General features: G+C 36.7%; 1 protein-coding gene across 29 annotated transcripts in view; it reads left to right on the forward strand.

Moving 5' to 3' along the window:
- Positions 1-16401, forward strand: part of VPS13B (vacuolar protein sorting 13 homolog B) — a 916907-nt gene that overhangs the window by 173202 nt on the left and 727304 nt on the right. Inside the window, exon 16 of one of the 29 annotated variants that reach the window (XM_064267959.1) lies at positions 4143-4164. The exons of 27 other annotated variants lie outside the window; for them this stretch is intronic. In XM_064267959.1, coding sequence (XP_064124029.1) covers position 4143 — 1 coding nt within the window. In that variant the 3' untranslated portion in view covers positions 4144-4164. Of the gene's footprint in view, positions 1-4142; positions 4223-16401 lie in introns of those variants that run through there. One more of the 29 variants, XM_064267943.1, reaches the window with a different exon arrangement.

Consider the following 16401-nt stretch of genomic DNA (forward strand, 5'->3'; position numbering starts at 1 on the left):
TTTTTTTTTTTGGTATTCTACCTTTACCTCTGGTAGTTTCAGGAAGTCCTCTTCATCTGGAAGAATTCATGAATCTTTGTTTTGAGAGCTTGCTGAAGCCGTCATGGTCTGCTTCTTCATGTGATTTGATACTGACTGTTTTCCCCGAGCCATCAATAAGTTATTGTATTTATTTTGTGTTTGCTTACTTTGTCTTAGCTTCTTGTTTAGTTTTGATATTCCCAAGTAGTCTGCTCCTGTGAGCTAGTTTGATTATTGGTGCCTTTGCAGCTCTGAAATTTTGTCACCAGGTGGTTAGAGCTGTTATCAGGTATGTGAGCCCAGGAGTCCATTTAATTTTCTTGTATGGATTCAGCTCAGGTGCCCAGGTAGTAGGTCATCAAATGTGTGGTGCAAGCTCTCACCTACAGTCCTAGATGGGCAGGGGTTATTGGTGTAGGTACGGGTGTCTGGGTGCAGTAGGCAGTCACGTGCTGAGCAAGGCAGGGCACTGACAGCCTCCCCTGAGTGTTTTGTGAGGAAAGCGTGTCCCTGTTCCCTACAGCACCTAGGTGAGTGGGTTTTGCAGCTGGACCATTGGCACCCAGTGTTGTTGGCTGTATGGACTGAGAGGCACCACTTATTCTTGGACCCCTGACATGGGTGGCTATGTGGTCTGGGTGGATGTACCAGTCCTCAGGCCCCTGATGTGGGAAGGTGAGGACCCTGCTTAATAGGTAGAGCAGGGTCAAATGTCATAAACCTGCCTTTCCACCCTATAGCTGATACAGTTGGTGTTAGACTTTAGGTATATACCCTGTGTACTGTGCTAATGAGGGCCTACACTGTTGAAATGTGCCCACACAAGTCTATGCAAGGTGAAAGGCGTTGAAAGTCTGTGGATCCTTAATGCCTTTGCCTAGGCAAAGGAACTGTTTCTGCCCTGAGTTCCTAGCTTAGGGGAGCAGGCAGGTTGATTTTTCCTGTTTGTTAATTTGTACCTTCTCCAAGGCTGGGATAATGCCTCTGAGCATGTGATGGGTCCTACTTGTGGCCCAGGGGATGTGGCAGTCTCTGAATCTGGCTCCAATCCAGTGCAGTGTGGAAAGGGGGCAGGTAAATTGGAGAGAGATTTTTCCCAAAGGGGTGTTTTTTGATCCATGTGGTAGGTTAGATGCATGTACTTATCTTTTGCCTATTGAGCAGTGCTTTTCACTGATTCTGGAGGTGTGAGTGGAGTCTCTGCCACTCAGTCTGTCCTGATGTGGAACGCCACTGCTTGTGTCACCACCCTCACGCCAGCAGATCCGGCCTGTTGGGTGCCGGTTCTCGCCGGATCAGGTCTGACAACTTCTTGCTGCTTCTGAACCATCTCTCCCTTCCCCTCCTGCTTAGTCTGATTCCTCAGCTTTGTCTTTGATGTTCGGGGCTTCTAGGTTATCATATGTAATAGATTCACTAGTTTTTTTTGGGTCTTTGTTGTAAGAGGGACCACAGGAAGTATTTGACTATTCCACCATCTTGGCCCCACCTCGGTTTTTTGTTTTCTTTATGTTGAGATATAATCCATACTGACAACTGTGGTCTTTGATCTTCATTAGTGTTTCAAGTTCTCTTTACTTTCTGCAGTCTAAGTTGTGTAATCCGCATAACACAGGTTGTTAATGAATCTTCCGCCAATCCTGATGCCACGTTCTTCTTCATGTAATCCATACTCTCATTGGAGGTATCAAAATGAACTCATTGTTTTAAATGTGCATGTTTATATCACATCCACATGTTTATTTCTTCCTATTTTACCCATTTTTCTCTTACTTAGCTTCTCTACTTTGTTGAGTTATACTTTCGTTGTTGATGGGAATATTGAAGTTTATATAGGTCAGTGATTTTTTTTTTTTAAAGAATCCTTTCTTTACATGAAATTTTACTCTGGAGTGAAATATGTAAAAGAGTTCAAAAGATTACTGCTCAGGTCAAACTAAATATGTGTCCCAGTTTCTTGCATATGGTTTCTGTATACCAAATGTTTGCATGAACAAATGAGTATTTCTTGGATTGTTAAATGTTAAGGTCTCAAGCAGCACAGAGTTTCCTTTTAACTGTACTACTGTGTACCATTTAATAGTCTCTAATTTTTTTTTAATGTTTAGTATTTGCATAATAAATATGGAGTAAATAGTGTAGTCTTCCTTTTGGGTAGTAGTTTTTAGACTGTTAAAAATGTTAGCAACTAGTATAATCCTCACATATTTTTAAGTATTCCTTTTATTAGAAAAGGAATTTTACTCACGTATTTTTTTATAATCTGTGTCCCATAAAATATACCTGTTTTAAGTGTACAACTCAATGATTTTTAGTGAATTTTCCAAGTTGTATATCCATCACCATAATCCCATCACCCCAGTAAAATCCCTTGGGCCATTTACAGTTAATCCTCATTCCCTCCCCCAGCGTCGGGTAGCCACTAATTTACTTTCTGTTTCTTCTACATAGACCTTTTCTAGATATTTTTTTATAAACGAAATCTATAATATATGATTTTCTGTGTCCGCATTCTTTAACTAGCATGTTATTAATGTTCATCCATGTTGTACATTTTTCAGTATTTCATTGCTTTTTATCGCTAAATAGTATCCTGTTGCATGGATAGCGCACATTTTGTTTATCCACTCACCCAGTTGGTGGAGATTTGGGTTGTTTCAACTTTTGTGGCAGTTAAAATTAATGTTGCTATGAACATGCATGTGGTAGTCTTTGAGTGGACTTATGTTTTCATTTCTTTTGGGTAGATATGTGGACTGGAATTGTTGGGTCATGTGGTTTAGAGTTTTGTTGAAATTTTTAGGAAACTGCCAGTCTGTTTTTTAAATCGGCTGTACCATTTTACATTCGTTTCATCAGTGCATGAGGGTCCCTGTTTTTTCACATCCTTCCCAACCTTTGTTTCTGTTTATTGTTTGATTATATCCATTCCAGTGAACGTGAATGCCACATTGTGGTTTTATATTCATTTTGTATGCACAGTTCATTGTTAAGATTTTGGACTTTATTATAAAAATCAAGACATTAGTTAGATTTTTATTTTAATGATAGAAAACTTTTACTTTTCATTTTCTCTTTCTCCATATTATTACATTACATTTAAATTCATGAAATAATGATAGTGGTTTTGTCACAAAACTGAAGAATGGTAAAATATTTTTACATCTCTCATAACATAACAGGATATAATTTGTATTTTATTGCCATTTGAAAATGTTAAAATTATTGTAATTTAAAAATGTATGATAATATCTAGTGCTGGTGAGGATACATTGCTGATAAATGTGAAAATTAATTCAACTTTTATGCAAAGCTTTTGGCAGTATTTATAAAAAATCTTAATGTACGTATTCAGACCTGATAATTCCACATCTAAGAGTGGATACTACAAGAATATTTACCTATGTTCTCCAAGATACGTATATAAGGATGTTCATTGTGGGTTGTTTGACAGTGAAAAACTTCAAACAAACCAAATACCCATCAGTATAGGAATGTTTAAGAAATACACTATGCATTTAGATGGTATAATATCATTCATGCATTAAAAAGACCAATGAGGCATATGTACAGATTTTGAAAGATCTTGATCTCTAAGATACGCTGTTTAGTTACAAAAGAAGGTTGTAGATACACGAATATGGTAACACAAAAAAATAATAAAAATAAAAAAAAACAAACCCACTGCCTTTGAGTTAATTCTGACTCATAGTGACCCTATTCCCACTAAGTTTATAAATATATATGAATGTGTGAAATGAATAGACAGATCTGTAGGTGTGTATGCTAAACTAAAAAATATTGGCTATTTAGGAGGAGTAGAGTGAGATTGGAGGAACTTTTACTTTCATTTTACCTTCCATTAATAAAAAACTTCGCTTTACATGGAGTATTGTTGTATTGTGTAACTTAAATAGTCATTGTATACAGAATTAAATACCAGTTTCTTAGCTTTTTAAACTGCATTCACTTCTTAGTGAGTTTTTATAGTCATTTCATTTTGGAAACAGTGAACTAATCTTATTTCACTGTACAGGATATGAGTAATTACAAAAATACATTTTTTGGAACCAATTTGTATGTTTAAGCTTTGCATTTGGTGACTCTGTACAAATCTTTAGAACCAGCTGTTGATGAGGATATCCTTTCAATTGCTGTGACGTGTGTTGATTTGAAAAGAATGGATGGCTGTTCCTCAAGTGTACGTATGGCAAAATTTTTATGGTATACCTATGAACTTGAATGAATTGTTTGCGTTAATTTGTCGGCATCAAGTAGTAAGAGCTGCATCCATGTTATTTATTTAAAAATTCAAAGAAAGAATTTTCTTTATAAAAATGCCAGGTTGGTCCAGAAATTTCATCAGCTCTGTCTTATAATTTGTCAGCAAGTGGTATAAGCAGAGTCTTTTAAAGTATTTGTTAATTAGGGCATATTTATTTTCAGTCTTTGCTTCTACAGATTCAAGACCTACTTGTTTCTGTGGCTTTAAATTTATCCTGGAGTTTGTCCAAGTTGAGTTTTAATGAGTTGTTTATCCCTCTAGTTACATTAGGATTTATTTTTCCCTAGAGAATAATGTTTGATTTGATAGTTTTTAAGCCTATTCTGTAAAATGAACATATGTTCGGATAAGGACTTCTTGCTATGAGAAATTAGGTATTTGTTAAATTATATTCACCAATCTAAAGTGTTAAAATGTAGGTTTAGTGATATTTGAAAAAAATTAGATAAGTCAAGAAGTTGTTAGACATTGTTAATATGAATTGAGCTTTTTTATTCTAAACAAAGTTTCATAAGTATTTAATGGTATGAATCACAAGGAAAATTATACTTTTACTGTGCATTTTCATTGACATTTTAATGAGCCTCCCTGAAATAGTTTAAATGAAGTTGTAAAAGGTATTGATCTGTTTAAAAATTTCTGAGACAATTACGGTACAATGTTATGGTTTCATGAATTGGGTAATAGTTACTTAGGTATTTGTTATTTTTGTAATACTTGTTAACCTGTCAGAAATATTTCAGACTTAACATAAGCAAAAGAGGAAAATAAATAAATAAATAAATAAACCTCTTCAAGGATATTGTTACATTAACAGGTACATTGTGTAAGCTAAAAAAAAAAAAAGCTACCATCTATTAATCATTTTTAAATGATTTATTTTGGTCCCAAAGCTACCAAAGTAATTAGCAGAAGTAAAATAGAATGTACTTTCATTTGTGGTTGGCTACAGTTGAAAAAAAAAGTTTCACAAAAACATGTTCTACATGTATGATACAATTAACTTGTTTATTATTGTGTTTTATCTTATTTCCTTTGATTTTTAAATTAAAATAAATCTGTGAGAGAAATTTGCTCCCTACCCTTAGGCATTATTGAAATGTAGAATAAATTAATTAATCATTTTTCCATTTGCATCTTTAAATTTTTATTGGTCTTCGTTATTTATTTGGGAACTATTTTGTGTGAGGTATGATGGCTTGAAAGTTATGGTAGCTAAATTCTTTATGAAATAGTAAGGACTCACTTGTAAAAGGAATCTTTTCTAGCATTTTGTCGTATAAATAATTTTTGTTATAAAAACATGTCTCTTGCTACTCTATAAAGATACAGACAACAAAAACGAAACCAGTTGCTGTCGAGTGGATTCCCATGTGTTGCAGAGGAGAACTGTGCTCCATAGAATTTTCAAAGCCGTGACCTTTCGGAAGCAGATCTCCAGGCCTTTCTTTTTCTTAAAAATTTTTATTGTGCTTTAAGTGAAAGTGTACAAAGCAAGTCAGTCTCTCACACAAAAACTTATGTACACCTTGCTACATACTCCAAATTGTTCTCCCCCTAATGAGACAGCCTGCTCCCTTCCGCCACTCTCTCTTTTCATGTCCATTTGGCCGGCTTCTAACTCCCTCTACCCTCTCATCTTGCCTCAAGTGTCCACCTGATCCAAGAAGCTTACTCTTCACCAGCATCCCTCTCCAACCCATTGTCCAGTCCAATCCATGTCTGAAGAGTTGGCTCTGGGAATGGTTCCTGTCCTGGGCCAACAGAAGGTCTGGCGGCCAAGACCACTGGGGTCCTTCCAGTGTCAGTCAGACCATTAAGTCTGGTCTTTTTGTGAGAATTTGGGATCTGCATCCCACTGCTCTCCTGCCCCCTCAGGGTTTCTCTGTTGTGTTCCCTGTCAGGGTAGTCATTGGTTATAGCCGGGCACCATCTAGTTCTTCTGGTCTCAGGCTGATGTAGTCTCTGGTTTATGTGGCCCTTTCTATCTCTTGGGCTCATAATTACCTTGCGTCCTTGGTGTTCTTCATTGTCCTTTGATCCAGCTGGGTTGACCAATTGATGCATCTTAGATGGCCGCTTTCTAGCGTTTAAGACCCCAGATGCCACTCAGGCCTTTCTTTTGAGGCGCCTCTGGGTGGATTCAAACTGCCAACGTTTTACGTAGCAGTTGAGTGCTTAACCATTTTTGCCATCCAGCTACTCCATAAAAAACCAGACTCCTTACTGTTGAGTTAATAATGACTCATAGCGACCCTATAGGACAGAGTAGAACTGCCCCATAGAGTTTCCAAAGAGCAGCTGGTGGATTTGAACTGCCAACCTTTTGGTTAGGAGCCAAGCTCTTAACCACTGCACCACCAGGGCTGGAGCAACTCCATAGGACCACTTAAATGACAGAGACTATCTGGTAGGAGGTATTCCAAGTATCTGTTTTCTTAACTTAGTATCCTACTAATAAAATGATTTTTTTGGGGGGAGGGGAGGAGTCAGGAATTTGAACAGAAATTTTGATAACATTTGGTAATGTTCTTTGATGCACAAAAACTTTTAATTTTGTTGAGGTTCAGTTTATTTTTTCTTCTCTTTTTTTGTTAGTGCTTTTCGTGCCATATTTAAGAAATTGTTGCTAATTAAGATCATAAAGATTTACACCTGTGTTTCCTTCTATGAGTTTTATAGTTTTACCTCTTTGACTCATTTTGAGCTAATTTTTGTATGTTGTGTGGTAGGGGTGCAAATTCATTCCTTTTAATGTAGATATCCACTTATCCCAGCATCATTTGTTAAAAACGCTAGTCATTCCCCATTGAATGGTCTTATCACCTTGTCAAAAATTAATTGACTCTGTGAAAGTATTACCCATTTTCTCCATAATAAATTTAAAAAGATAAACGAAAGCAGAGGGGGGAAATGAAATAAAGATCTTTATATAGGGATAGGAAACGTTGGTGGCATAGTGGTTAAGAGGTATGGCTGCTACTAAAAGGTTGGCAGTTGAAATCCACCAGGCACTTCTGAGAAACTATATGGGGCAGTTCTACTCTGTTCTATAGGGTCACTAGGAGTCAGAATCGACTCGATGACAATGGGTTAGTTTATTTATTGAATACAGAGATAGGCATATAGAAAAATGTGGATGTGTGTGTACACATATATTAAAAAAAAAAGTTGCATTAAGCTGGTAGAATACCATATGAAAAAGAAATCAATTGATCATAGATGTATGGGCTTATTTCCAGACTCTCAGTTTTAGTCCATTGATCTGTATGGCTGTTCTTATACCAATATGATTTGGTTTGATTTGCTTTGATTACTGTTATCTTTGTAGTGAGTTTTGAATTTGGAAAGTTTAGGTCCTCCAACTTTGTTCTTTTTTTTCAAGATTGTTTTTGCTATTTTGAGTCCCTTGAAATTCCATATGAATTTTAGAATTAGCTTGTTCATTTCTAGTATTTTAGGCAATTTTGATAAGAGTGCATTGAGTCTGTAGATAAATTTGAGTAGTATTGTCATCTTAAAAATATTTGTCTTCCAGTTTATGAACACAGGGTGTCTTCCATTTATTAAGGTTTTCTTTAATTTCTTTGAACAACATTTTGTAGTTTTTCATGGACAAATTTTATACTTCTTGTAATAAATTTATTGCTAAGTATTTTTTTCTAATATTGTGAGTGGAATTGTTTCCTTAATTTCATTTTCAGAGTGTTCATTGCAAGTGCATAGAAATAAAACTGATTTTTGTATATTGATCTTGTGTCTTGCAACTATGCTCTGTTTGTTTATTAACTCCATTTTGTGTGTGTGTGTGTGGATTCTTAGGGCTTTTTATATATAAGATCATGTCATCTGTACATAGAAATAGTTTTACCTCTTCCGGTCTGATCTGGGTGTCTTTTATTTACTTTTCCTGTTTAATTTCCTGGCTAGACCCTCTACTATAATGTTGAATAGAAATGGCAAGAGTGGACATCCTTTTCTTCATCCTGGGGAGAAAATTTTCAGTCTTTTACTATTAAAAATGATGGTAGCTGTGGATTTTTCTTAAGTATTTCATCTATGTTAGGGAAGTTCCCTTCTATTCCATGTTTGCTGAGTGTTTCTATCATGAAAAGATGTTGGGTTTTATCAAGTCCTTTTTCTGTGTCAATTAAGGTGATCATTTGAGGTTTTTTTGTTTCTTCTGTTCTGTTAATGTGGTGTATTACGTTGATTGCTTTTCTCATGTTGAACCACCCCTGTATACCTGGGATAAATCTCGGTCATGGTATATAATTTTTTTTTTTATTATGGTGAAAATATACACAACAAAATATAAACAAGCTCAACAGTTTCTACATGTATAATTTAGTGACATTGATTACATTCTTCAAATTGTGTAAACATTCTTGCTATTCTTTTCCAAGTTACTCTACTGCTATTAGCATAAACTTATGTTACTGCCCCCTAAGCAAAAATGGCCCCTTTTCCCCTCCTTCCCACTACTGGTAACTACTGATAATTTTTGGTTTTGGGTATATATTTTCTTATTTCATGTAAGTGGGTTCATACGGTATTTGTTGTTTTGCAACTGACTTATTTAGCTCAGCATAATGATTTCAAGGTTCATCCAAGTTGTGGCATGCATTAGGACTTCCTTTCTCTTTATGGCTGGGTAATATTCCATTGTATTTTTACCACATTTTATTTATCCATTCATCTGTTGATGAACGTTTTGGTTGTTTCCACTTTTTGGGTGTTGTGCAAAATTGCTGCAGTGAACATTGGTGTACAGGTTTAGGTTTGCATTCCTGCCTTCACTTCTTTTGGGTATATACCTAGGATTGGGGTGGCTGGGTCGTATGGTAGTACCATGTTCAACTTTTTGAGGGACCACCAAACTAGTGAGACATTATTCTCCTTGTTTCCTTTGGGTAGGGTTTCCTTTAGCTCTTTGAACTTATTTAGAATAGCTTATTTAAAGCCTTTATTAAGTCCAATATTTGGGCTTCCTTTTTTTTTTTTTTTTTTCTAGGGCAGTTTCTGTTTTTTTTTTTTCATGTGTGTGGGCCGTACCTTCTGTTTCTTTTCATGGCTTAGAAGTTTTTATTGAAAACTAGCCAGTTTGAATATTATAATGTGGCAACCCTGGAAATCACCTTCTCCCCCCGAGTCCAGTATTTATTATTCCTGCTTGTTGTAGGAGTTGTTGTTTTTTTGTTTAGTGACTTTTCTGAATTTTGTAAAGTCTGTGTTCTTTGTTGTGTGTGGTCACTGAAGTCTCTGTTCCACTAGCTTAGTGGTCAGCTAGTGTTTGAACAGGGATTTCCTTAAAAGCCAGGAACGGAAAAAACAAACAAAAAAAACTCCCATTCTTTTCAGATGGGCCCTGTGTGTGTGTTGGGAATGTCTTCATTTTACAACCAGTTTACAATTCTTCCTTATTCTTCTCTTTCTGCCTAGGGCCTCCTCAGGTCTTTGTCCTGCATATATACAGCCCTGCCTGTGCATGTGTCCTTCTAGATTTTCATGAATATCTTGGAGCTTTTCAAGTCCTTATTCCACAGAACATCTTATTTTCCAGGCTTGCTTTCAGAGTTTTTGGTTAAGTCTACTGTTTGCCTCAGCTCTTTCCCATTGCCCCTAGCAGCAGGAACTAATACCTTTGCCTATAAATATTTTCAACAAATGTCTCTGGGTAGCTGCCTCAGCACTGGCTGAGCTTTGAGTTAGATAAAGCAAGCCCTTTGAGTTGGTCCTCCGTGGAGCCACCAGACAGGTCAGACAAACAAGTACAATGACCGTGTTGGTGAACAAGGTCTGTTCACCTCCCTCTGGTATTGGTTGCTGTACTGCAAGTATGGGCCATTTTCTTAAGGGCACCACTGAGCTGGGGGAGCGGGGACTAGGATTGGGAGAAGTTTAAACGCTGCAAAGCTCGTTATTCTTACCAAGTTTGAGCTGCTCTTGTTTTTATTTGATTAAGCATTCCTCTGTTGTTACAGTCTTTTCGCTTGGTTCCAGAGTTCTGAAAAAGCTAATTGCTTATAGTTTTTGCCAGCCTTTTCATTGATTTTATGGAGGAATGAACTTGTGGAGTTCCTTACTGTGATTTTTGCTGATGTTTTTCTTCTTTAGGGAGATTTTAAGTGAAATTTGTTTCACAGAGGAGATAAGTAATTGATAATCCACAATCAGAGGAATCAGGCAGTTGGATACACTGATGTCTTGATTTTGCTTTTTTTTTTTTTAAGTTAATAGGCTTTATTTTTTAGAGCAGATTTAGATTTGTAGAAATATTAAATAGAAAGTATGAAGAGTTCCCAAATACTTTTTCTCTCTTTGCCCCTAGTTTCCTCTATTATTAACATCTTGCATTGGTATGATGCATTTGTTATAAATAATTAACTTATAAATACATTATAATTTATTGAAGTTTATAGCTTACATTAGGGCTCACTCATTGCGTTATATATTTTTATGGATTTTGACAAATATTATATATCCACTGTTACAGTATTATACAGAATAGTTTTATTGCCCTAAAATTCCAAGAGCTCCACTTGTTTATCCATCCCACCCTGTTCACCCCCTCCCCTGTCAAGCCCCTGGACAATCAGTGATCTTTTTACTTCCCTATAATTTTTCATTTTTCAGAATGTCATATAGGTGGAACCAGGCAGTATGCAGCCTTGTTAAATTGACTTCTTTCACTTAGCCATATAGATTTCAGGTTCTTCCATGTCTTTTCATGGCTTGATAGCTCATTTAATATTGTCGCTGAAGAGTATTTCATTGTATGGACATACCACGGTTTGTTTATCCATTCACTTACTGAATGACATTATGATTGCTTCTAGTTTTGGGCAGTTATGAATACAGCTGCTGTAAACATTTGCATGCAGTTTCTATGTGGACAGATGTTTTCAACTCATTTATGTAAATTCCCAGGAGTGTGATTGGTGGATCATATGTTCAGCTTTATAAAAAACTTACACATTGTCATCTAACATGACTGGGCCATTTTGCACTTGTACCAGCAATGAATGAGAATTCTTGTTACTCTACATCCTTGTCAGCATTTGGTGTTGTCAGTGTTTTGGATTTTAGCCATTCTAAAAGGTGTGTAGTGGTACCTAATTATTATGTTAATTTGCAGTTCCCATGGTATTGAGCATCTTTTCATATGTTTATTTGCCATTTGTATATCTTTGGTGAAATGTTTGTGTAGGTATCTTGCCCATTTTAAGAGTTGAATTTTTTTTTATACTGTAGTTAAATTTTAAGAGTTCTTTGTATGTTTTGGATACCAGTCCTTTATCAGACGTATATTTTAGAAATATTTTCTCCCAGTTTATGGCTCGTCTTTTCATTGTCTTAACAGTGTCTTTGGCAGATAAGAAGTTTTTAATTTTAATGAAGTCTGACTTACAAATTTTTCTTTCATGGATTGTGCTTTTGGTGTTGTGTCTGAAAACTTATTGCTGAACCCGAGATCACCTTGATTTTCTTTTATGCTGTCTTTTAGAAGTTTTATAGTTTTGCGATTTACATTTAGGTCTATGATCCATTTTGAATTAATTTTTATGAAAGATGTAAGGTCAGTGTCTAAATCCATTTTTTCTTTCACATGTGAATGTCCAGTTGTTCTTATAGTCCTAAAAATGGGTCCCCAGGGTTTTTAACGCTCAAGCTAGTCGTTATGGAGCCTTAGGCAATTTGTCAATTACAATTTTTTATCATTTTTGGCTCCTGTATTGGGCTTTTGCTCTTGGGCTTCTGCTCCTGGTGAGCTGTGTGATTCTCACTATATGCATCTTTCTCTAGTTTTCAGAAGACATCAGTTCTTTGATTGATTTAGGAAGAGTTGTTGATTTTCAGTCTCTCCAGCTCTTTTCTTGTTATGAGGACAGCTGTGATGTCTTAAGGCAGTTTCCATGTCAGACCAGAAACTGGAAGTCTCTTAACTGTATTTTAAGTTATGATTTCCCTATTTACTTTCCAGATATTTATTAAAAAAAACCTGTTGCTGTCGATTCCGACTCATAGTGACCTTTATATTATCAAAGCCCTGGTGGCGCAGTGGTTAAGAGCTAGGCTACTAACCAAAGACTGGCAGTTTGAATCCAACAGCTGCTCCTTGGAAGCCCTATGCGGCAGTTCTACTCTGGCATATAGGATTGCAACCAAACCAGAAAACCAAACCCAGTGCCGTCGAGTCAATTCCGACTCGTAGCGACCCTATAGGACAGAGTAGAACTGCCCCATAGAGTTTCCGAGGAGCGCCTGGCGGATTTGAACTGCCGACACTTTGATTAGTAGCTGTAGTACTTATCTACTATGCCACCAGGGTTTCCAGGGTTGCAATAGGGTTATATTATTAGTATCTAGTTTCACTTCATTGTCCTCAATGAATATACTTTGCATGATTTTAGCCCTTTTAATTTTATTAAGATATGTTTTATATCTTAGAATATAATGTACCTTGATGAATATGTATTCTGCTGTTGTTGCGAGGGGTGTTCTGGAAATGCCAATTAGGCCAAGTTAGTTGATAGTTGTTATAGATTGAATTGTGTTGCCTCAAAATATGTATTGACATACTGGCCCCTGTACCTGTAGATGTGATCATGTTTGGAAATAAGGCTTTTCTTGTGTTATGTTAATGTGGTCATACAGAGTTGGGTGGATCCTAATCACAAATACTCCTCACTAATGGACTGTCTTATTATCCAACATTTTGCATTTATGAAAATAGTAAAAAAAAATCTACTCCCTGAGTATTTTGTGCATTAACAGAGCAGTGGGCATGGCTGTAACGGCTGGGGAGTGTCCCTTCTCTCGAGGAGTGTCTCCGGAGGACCTCTGGGAAGCTGGACCGCACTACCCTACACTCTCTGCTCCCTTCTGCCAGCAGGAGTACTGTGTCCAGCTGTTGTGCTGGGCCGGTTTCCTCTGTCAGCAAGCCAGAAGGTGCCTGCTCTGGGTTTTCAGCTCCTGTGCAGACTTGGGCCCTGCAGCTCAAAATTGCTGTGGAGTGGGAAGGGAGGAAAGAAAGAGGCAGCAGAAGAAGGTGTTTGGAAGAAATGCGTGCAAGTTCAATGACGTCCGAAAGTAAGCTGAATCGGGCGTGAAGCCTCTGCCTTGTGGGGCCGGGTTGGAGACCAGGCTCGCAGGAAGCCCCGAGCTTCAATGACTTTCCTGGCTTGGAGGGCAGAGCAGACTCTGGGATTGTTTTTAAGGGTGGGAGTGGAGCTCTGGAGGAGGCTCCATGAAGGAAGCTCTGACCCAGCACAAAAAGAAAGTGAAGTGGTTAAGCCTGGGCTCTCCATTCACACAGTCTTGCTTTATCCAGCTTTGTCCCCTCCAAGCCTCTTTCTCTGCTGAGGAATCCATAACTGGACTTGTCACAGTCTGTGATCATGTTTTCTAAAAAAAAAAAAAGAAAAAACCAGAAAAACGGATGCTCCGAAAATTAAAAAAAAAAAAAAAAATCCCTCAGTTTTCACATAATGCCGATTTTTGCATAACAACCTGATTTTTGGAACCTAACCATGCCAATAAGTGACGAGTGCGTGTATTTCTGAGTTAAAAAAAAGGTCAGACTAGACACAGACACACACACAGGGTTACAACAGACACAAGGATGCCAAGGATTGAAGAAAGTCACCAGAGGGAGGTCCATAGAAGACTCTGATTTGGACTTTCAGCCCCAACAGCATGAGAAAATAAATCCCTCTTCTTTAAAGCCACCCTGTTTTAGTGTTTAGGTAACTAAAACAGTAGTTGTTCAAGTCTTTTTTTAAATCCTCAGTGATTTTCTGTGTACTTTTTCTATCAGTTACGAGCGAGAAGTGTTGAAATCAGCAGTTTTGTGGATTTGTGTCTTTAAAGTTCTATCAGTTTTTGATTCATATATTTTGAAGGTCTGTGGTGCATAGCAACCTAATTAACCCTTTTATCTCTCTTTATGGGATAATGTCCCTGTTCATCCCCAGTAATTTATCTTTTTCTGAAATTGAAGCTACCAGTTGCTATTGAGTTGATTCTCATAGTGACCCCATGTGTGCCAGAGTAGAGCTGTCCTCCATAGGATTTTCTGTTCTTAATTTTTCGGAAGTAGATGGCCAGGCCTTTCTCCTAAGGTGCCTGTGGGTGGACTTGAATCTCCAGCCTTTGGGTTAACAACCTAGTGCTTTAACCGTTTGTAGCACCCGGAGATTCTTCTCCAGTGTCTACTTTGTCTGATATTAACGTGCAGCTCTTTTTCGATTTAGCGTTCACATGGTGTGTCTTTTCTCCCCATTTCTTTACATTTTTTCTTTTCACATTTTACAACCTCTTTTTATTTTTTGTAAACCTTTTGTTTAATAGCCTCCATCCTCATTTAAATTTATTCACAGACTATTTTTAAATGTTTACTATTCATGGAAATTTTGCTAGGTTTTACAGGATTTGTTTGTTTTTTACCTCCTGGAAGTCACCAGTAAATCATGACAAACAAGTAAATATAACTAAAGAAAAAATTATGTTCTCAGTATGCATCATAGATAGGAAATTATACGGGAATTTGGAAAAAGAAGGAAAAATCTCTTTCAGCTGGGTAAACTGGCAAGCGAGTTGATCTGAGCTGTAAAGCCTGGGTAACTTTTTTTTTCTCTGAAGAACCATTTTTCATATTTCATTAATTTGTTCTATTTTAAAAAATTGTAAAAAATGTATATATCCCATCCATTTACTTTTCATGTATCTTCTTTGTAGGTAATGTGGGTTTCTTGTTGATAGCATATAGTTGGATCTTGGTTTTTTAATGCAGTCTGATAATCTCTGCTGCTTGGCTGCTGACCAAAAGATCAGCAGTTTGAATCTACCAGCCGCCTCTTGGAAACCCTATGGGGCAGTTAGCTGTGTCATATAGGGTCAGTATGAATCGAAATCGACTCAATGACAGTGGGTTTGGTTTGGTTTTGGTTTTTAGACGTTTGACATTTAATGTAATTACTGATATTTTTGGGCTTAAGTCTGCCATCTTGCTATTTTTTGTGGTTGTTCCATCTGTTCTTTGTTTTCCTATCTTCTTTTGGATTGAGTATTTCTTACAGTTTCTGTTCCATTTCCACTATTGGTTTATTAGCGCTACCCTTTTTTTTTTTTTTTTTTTAATGGTTTTAGTTACTGTTCTAGGGCTAAAAGTTTATATTTTTTACTTAGCATAGCTTTTGGGGTGGTGGGGTACCTTCAAATAATATTATACCACTTCACACTTAGCATAAAACCTTAAAACAGTGCACTAGTGTTTTCTCTCTCCTATACTTTGTTCTATTATTGTCATACATTTTACTTTTACATGTGTTACGAACCTCAGAGTACATTATTTTTGCTTTAAACAGTTATTTTTAAACTCTCTTTAGGAGATCATTAAGAAAAACTGTTTCTCTTTTTCTTTTCCTATTTTTGAAAATCTACCCATATATTTGCCATTGCCAGTATTCTTTGTATTTCTTTATTTAAAAACACATTTCTATCTGGTATTATGTTCCTTTAGCATGAACGGTTTTCTTTAACGTTTTTTGCAGTGCAGGTATACTGGTGAGGAATTTTCCAGCTTTTAGTATGTCTGAAAATCTTTCTATTTCACCTTCGTTTTTTTAAAGATGTTTTCTCTGAACTTTAGGACCCCCCCCACCCGCCCAGCATAGTTTTTATGTTGTCTTCTGACATGTATGGTTTCTGATGAGAAGTCTTCTTCATTTTCATCTTTGTTCTTCTGTGCATGATATATTTTTCTATCCTCTGGATGCTTTTAAGATTCTTCTCTTTAACATTGGGTATTCAGCAATTAGATTATGATGTGCCTTGGTGTGGTTTTATGTCTCTTCAGCCTGGCATTCATTAAACTGCTTAGGTCTTTGGGTTATAGTTTTCTTCTAACTTAGAAAACTTTTGACCATTATTTCCATAATTTTTTTTCCTGACCCCCTCCCCCTGTTTCACTTCTCTCTGGAACTTCAGTTACATGTATTTGAGATTACTTGATTTTGTTCTACAGCTCATTGAGACTTTGTCCAGTTATTTCAGTCTTTTTTCACTCCCTGTTCCTTGATCTCCTGGAACCT

Source organism: Loxodonta africana, chromosome 14 (assembly GCF_030014295.1).
Source record: "Loxodonta africana isolate mLoxAfr1 chromosome 14, mLoxAfr1.hap2, whole genome shotgun sequence".
Classification (NCBI taxonomy): Eukaryota; Metazoa; Chordata; class Mammalia; order Proboscidea; family Elephantidae; genus Loxodonta; species Loxodonta africana.